This window comes from Maylandia zebra, linkage group LG13 (genome assembly GCF_041146795.1).
Source record: "Maylandia zebra isolate NMK-2024a linkage group LG13, Mzebra_GT3a, whole genome shotgun sequence".
Lineage (NCBI taxonomy): Eukaryota > Metazoa > Chordata > Actinopteri > Cichliformes > Cichlidae > Maylandia > Maylandia zebra.
This window is the reverse complement of record NC_135179.1, coordinates 3,746,607-3,752,606: the sequence shown is the minus strand read 5'-3', so window position 1 is coordinate 3,752,606 and position 6,000 is coordinate 3,746,607. Positions and strand designations below refer to the sequence as shown.

General features: G+C 39.0%; 1 protein-coding gene across 1 annotated transcript; it reads right to left on the bottom strand.

The window, feature by feature from the left end:
- Positions 1-274: 274 nt before the first annotated feature.
- LOC143421749 (uncharacterized) lies at positions 275-3,518 on the bottom strand. The gene is made up of 4 exons (XM_076891412.1): positions 3,386-3,518; positions 2,322-2,464; positions 1,458-1,622; positions 275-1,380 (listed from the first exon to the last, which is right to left on the bottom strand). Exons 2-4 carry the CDS (start codon positions 2,376-2,378, stop codon positions 1,291-1,293), a joined length of 312 nt encoding a protein of 103 aa, XP_076747527.1. The 5' UTR covers positions 2,379-2,464; positions 3,386-3,518; the 3' UTR covers positions 275-1,290.
- Positions 3,519-6,000: the final 2,482 nt, after the last annotated feature.

Here is a 6,000-nt window from a genome sequence, read left to right as displayed (position 1 = left end):
CGTTTCATTCAAAATAGTCAACAGGGTCGCAAGAAGCGTGTGGAAAAACCAAGGCGCCAAATAACTGCCCATGAACTGAGAAAAGTCAAGCGTGCAGCTGCCAAGATGCCACTTGCCACCAGTTTGGCCATATTTCAGAGCTGCAACATCACTGGAGTGCTCAAAAGCACAAGGCGTGCAATACTCAGAGACATGGCCAAGGTAAGAAAGGCTGAAAGACGACCACCACTGAACAAGACACACAAGCTGAAACGTCAAGACTGGGCCAAGAAATATCTCAAGACTGATTTTTCTAAGGTTTTATGGACTGATGAAATGAGAGTGAGTCTTGATGGGCCAGATGGATGGGCCCGTGGCTGGATTGGTAAAGGGCAGAGAGCTCCAGTCCGACTCAGACGCCAGCAAGGTGGAGGTGGAGTACTGGTTTGGGCTGGTATCATCAAAGATGAGCTTGTGGGGCCTTTTCGGGTTGAGGATGGAGTCAAGCTCAACTCCCAGTCCTACTGCCAGTTTCTGGAAGACACCTTCTTCAAGCAGTGGTACAGGAAGAAGTCTGCATCCTTCAAGAAAAACATGATTTTCATGCAGGACAATGCTCCATCACACGCGTCCAAGTACTCCACAGCGTGGCTGGCAAGAAAGGGTATAAAAGAAGAAAAACTAATGACATGGCCTCCTTGTTCACCTGATCTGAACCCCATTGAGAACCTGTGGTCCATCATCAAATGTGAGATTTACAACACAGTACAGTACAGTACACCTCTCTGAACAGTGTCTGGGAGGCTGTGGTTGCTGCTGCACGCAATGTTGATGGTGAACAGATCAAAACACTGACAGAATCCATGGATGGCAGGCTTTTGAGTGTCCTTGCAAAGAAAGGTGGCTATATTGGTCGCTGATTTGTTTTTGTTCTGTTTTTGAATGTCAGAAACGTATATTTGTGAATGTGGAGATGTTATATTGGTTTCACTGGTAAAAATAAATAATTGAAATGGGTGTATATTTGTTTTTTGTTAAGTTGCTTAATAATTATGCACAGTAATAGTCACCTGCACACACAGATATCCCCCTAAAATAGCTAAAACTAAAATCAAACTAAAAACTACTTCCAAAAACATTCAGCTTTGACATTAATGAGTTTTTTGGGTTCATTGAGAACATGGTTGTTGTTCAATAATAAAATTATTCCTCAAAAATACAACTTGCCTAATAATTCTGCACTCCCTGTATATGTCATATCAAAACAAGCCCACACCTGCAGTTGTTTCAGTTTTTCACTGGTGTTTCCTGTCAGCTGGTCAACCTCACATCCATATCAGCCAACCAAATGACAAGTTCCTCCCTTTGTGCTTCAAATCCCTCCCACTCTGAGACAAGGAGCTGAAAGAGATAGAGAAAAGAGTCAATTATAAAGAAGAGAAAAGTGAAACCCTCCTCAGAAGGTCTGACTCGCATACCTGCAGTTGACCTGTGATGGACTCCAGTTTGGCGTTCACGTCATCCCTCGCCGATGCCAACAGCCGAGTCTGCAGGGTGCCCTGGAAGAGCTGAGTTAATGTTCGACTCCTCCTGGTCAGGCTCTCCAGCTGGATGAGCCGAGGTCTCCACTCTCGCCGCTGCCTCTGAACACAGAAACACAAATTGCATCTGAAGCAGGAGGTGCAGATTTTTTTTGCTATTCTTTTCTAAATCCAGGCTAGATCACGTGGAGGTATTTGGAAAACTTTTTTGGCCAGCGGACAACTGTTGTCTTGCAGAAAGTCAAATCAAACATATGCGATACACAATCAATTCACAAGAACACATAAAAAAATAAGTCCAGTTCTTGCCTGATTTCAAGTGAAATCTGCATCAAAACAGGGTGACAGAAGTAAAACGAGAGCACAAAGCCTCACTTTTTACAAGCCTGCTATTACAGTTCTCCTCTATGCAGACGACTTTCCTGTTTTCAAGGCACAACTTGGATCTGCTGTACGAATCTTATGGATACACACTAAATGAAACAATAGTGTGCATGACTCCAGATTCTGATCCCTCATCCTAATATGGTCCCAACATAGCAACAGCAAGAAAGCAAATGTTGAGGCTTCAAAATACAAAGTCCATAAACCAATGGCTGACATGGGTTTTATCATAAGGGTGATAAATATACAGATTTCAGTCTGTCTTAGAGATTTGATGTTCATTTACCTGCAGATGCACTATACGTACCTGCTCCATGGTTTTTCACAACATTTTGCACATCACTATTTAATACAGGAAGTAGGTGAACTAAAACAAGTCATCGTTCTTTGTGAGAGGACCATATTAATGAAACCAACCTCAATGACATCATAGGGATCCCTAAAGATGCTCCTGCTGCTTTTCTTCCTCCTCATCCTAAGCTTCCTTCTCCTCGCCTTCCATCCAATTGTAATTCAACCTAATTGTGTTTCTCCCCCTCCTCTTCCTCATTTTGTTGGAGCTGTGAACACAATTAATGTGAATCTGGATTAATTTGTGCAAACAAGAAAAATCTACAGCTTTTTGGTCAGAGGTGCTCTTGTGATTTAAGCCGGGTAGAGTAGATTTATGTGTTGATGCTACCTGCTTCAGCTCTGGCTGCTGAGTGATATTTACACCCTGGCTGGATTACAAACTTTAACCATGTGCTCAACTTTGGCCCAGTGCTGATACCTCTTGTTAGTATAACGACCTCTTCTTAGCTTGTATGTATGATGTATGATGGTGGATAAATGAAATATACAAAAAAATTAACTATATTACAAAAGAACATCTACCTTGGAAACATCAAATGACTGGAGCATAACTTGTCAACTAGTCCGAAACTAAGTTATGCAGGAACAGTCAAAGACACACCTTCTCATGTCACATTTCTATTCATTTCTATATAATTCGATTAGACAATAAAGAGTTATCTAATCTAATTATTCATTCAAAACACTTATGCATAGCTGTATTTTATACAGCTCATACAGAATTCAAAGTACAGGTTCATGTGAGTATTTAATGTACGGCTCAGATCTACAGAATTTCAGAGTTTCTAGAGCAGACACAGAGCTCACGTCATAACAGGCTTCAGGCGCCATTTTAGTGACTTTAACAATATATTAAATTTTAATTTCGGTCTAGCTGACGTTAGGTTATGTACGCAGCACGCAATTGAACCACATATTTTAGAAGCCAAAGGTTCAAATTAGCTGGGAGCAGCTTCACTTAATTATAACAGTGGTTTTGTTAGGAAAACAGTTGGATACTAAATTGCGCTGACCTCAACGGCTAACGTATCTAGCTAATCGCTACTGTTAGCACAACATTAACAGCAAGCTACAATGACGAGTAACAAAAACAAAACAGTAATAAGGTTTTAATGAAAATGTTTTACCTTTTCTAACAGTCCCAGAATCCACAGCTTCAAAGTCCAGCAGGTACTGAAGACTGTTATCCGTTTCGCTGTCACCGTCCGTGAGTTTTTTTTCCCGAAGGTCAAGGCCCGCCGCTCGCACACTCTGTCTGCGCATGCGCATCCCAACGACTGACCCCCTCCGTCCGCTCCCGGGAGGTTATACTATGACGTGTTCTCTCTCTCTCCCTGTCATGTATTTGGCTCGAAACACATATTAACAAATTGATCAGTGATGAACAACTACTCAGATCATTTACCTAAGCAGTGCGCTTTGTCAAAACGAAGTCTGTGTCCATTACACTGACATTCTGTTCTGCAGTTGTTATTTACTTGTATTTTATAATTTGACTTTACATACTGCTGGGTGGTTTGTAAAGTTTATTATTATCATTATGCTATATTTTCAAAAATATATAATAATCTCAAAAGTAATGCCTTGGAGTAGAAAATAGTAATGCTTTATTAAAATTTAAAACTAAAGTACAGTATTTGAATGTGTGTATTGTGTCTATTGTTTGCAATTATTTCTAACTTTTATTTGAATATTCAGTTTCCTACCATCTTCTCTTAAAGGGTAATTGCCAGGTATCCCGCCCTTCCCCTTCGCACACACATGCACACAAAGAAAACACACAGTATAATTCACAGCCTCATTATAGTGAATAAATATTTATGCCATTTACACCATCAAACTTAGATTTGATAAAGAACCTTTTGTTCTTTAAAGAACCATTTGTAATAGCTGAAGAACCATCCACAAAATAAAAAGGTTCTTTGACGTATGATGGTTCTTTAAAGAACCATGAAGACATCTGAAGAACCATTTAAGAACCATAATTTTTCTGAGTGTACTGAATTTGTAAAATCACTGAAACACTTTGCAGAAACCCCAAAAATAATTACAGATATTTGAAATTATAGTTTATTTAACAGTTTACCGTGATCTGGATCATACAGAAACCTACTTTCACTTCCTTTGCTTTTTGCAGCTCTCTGCAGCTGCTTCAATGTGGGGAGGTGAGGGGCAGGAAGTTGGTGTAGCGTGCGAATAAGACCTGGGAGGGAGGGGGACCTGAAACTGTAATTGGAAGATTAAATGAAACACAATAAAGAGGAAATATCTTTAGTTTTGGTATTTATTAATTTGGCAACATTTGTTATCACAAAGGGCCTGACAGGCTTTTATGGATGTGTTTGTAGGGGCTTTTGGATGTCAGCTGCTTTCAAAATGTTGTGCTTATTTCGTAATATCTCTACTGATTTTGCTCAATGTCAATTTTGACAAAAAAATCAAAGTTACACTCGCAGTAGCACAGGAACAGAGCGGGAGGGAGAGAGAGAGAAAGAGAGCCAGGGACAACAACGTCACATTAGAAAGGTATAGTAATCATCCACAACTATTTTCAGTTGCAGATGATAAAGGATTCAGAAAGTTTATTCATGCAGGCTAATATGACAGAGAATATGCATCTTCTTTTCGTTTTCATATTTTAATTTATATTTAATTGTGTTGTGGTTTGCAGTGTTTTGTGTTGTTTCATTTTAAATTTGTTTAAAAGGAAAATCTGAAAATTTAAATAGTTCAAAGTTGAACTGTGACTAGTTGGTTTTTGTATTATATGATTTATTTATTACATTTTATGTGGAGTGAATAAATAAAAGTATATTTACAGTGGCCCCTACAGACAAAACACGTACAAAACACAACAGAAGTGCTCCAGGATGCTGGGCGCAGTGTTGAGCTTTTGTTCATAGAGGCTACACTAGCCAGCAAGTACCAACGACCGATTTGGTGTGTGGTAGTAATAGGTAAACAAAGATTTTTTTAATTATTTGAATATATATGAGTGCTTGTGTATAAATACACAAACAATACACATATGCTTTCATGCTTTCAGTTGTGTAATTTAAGTGATCTAGGTAGCTCTGTTTAGGAAGTTCAGTTAACGCTAGAAATGTGTTTTGGAGTTTGTACGTATTTTGTCTCTAGGGGCCACCACGTGTATTTATATATAAGCATATATAAATAAAACCACTTTTTTTTACATTAATAATTCCTTTTGTGCATAATTTTATATTATTGTTTATAATAAATTAATTAAAGCAACAAAACAACCTGAAGAGCCGGTTCGGAGCCGAAAGAGCCGGAAATCCCATCACTACTATACTAAGTACAGGCCATTGACCATTTTACATTTGAATCCAAGGACTGGAAAGAAAGTCAACATACCTGACAACTGACACAGTTATCATATGTGTATATCTGTACACATATGATAACTGTGGTGAGTACATATTACTGGTTAATACATACATTTTAACTGTCAGGGTCCTGGGTCAGTGACCTAGTGTTTTGAGTTTTGCATTTTGCATTATTTTTGTCAGTATTTATCATTGCTAGTCTTTTGGTTTCAATGTTAGCGTTCGTAGTATTCTGGTTTCTGTCTCTGTGTTCCATGGTTGCTCTGTCTCCCCTGTCAGCCGTATTCCCTTGTAAAGTCCGCGACTATGTGTTATGTTTCCTGTTTTACTTTGTAAGTCTGTGTCTCAGTGTGTCTTTTGCTTCCCCAGGTCTTGTTGCGCTTGATTACTCC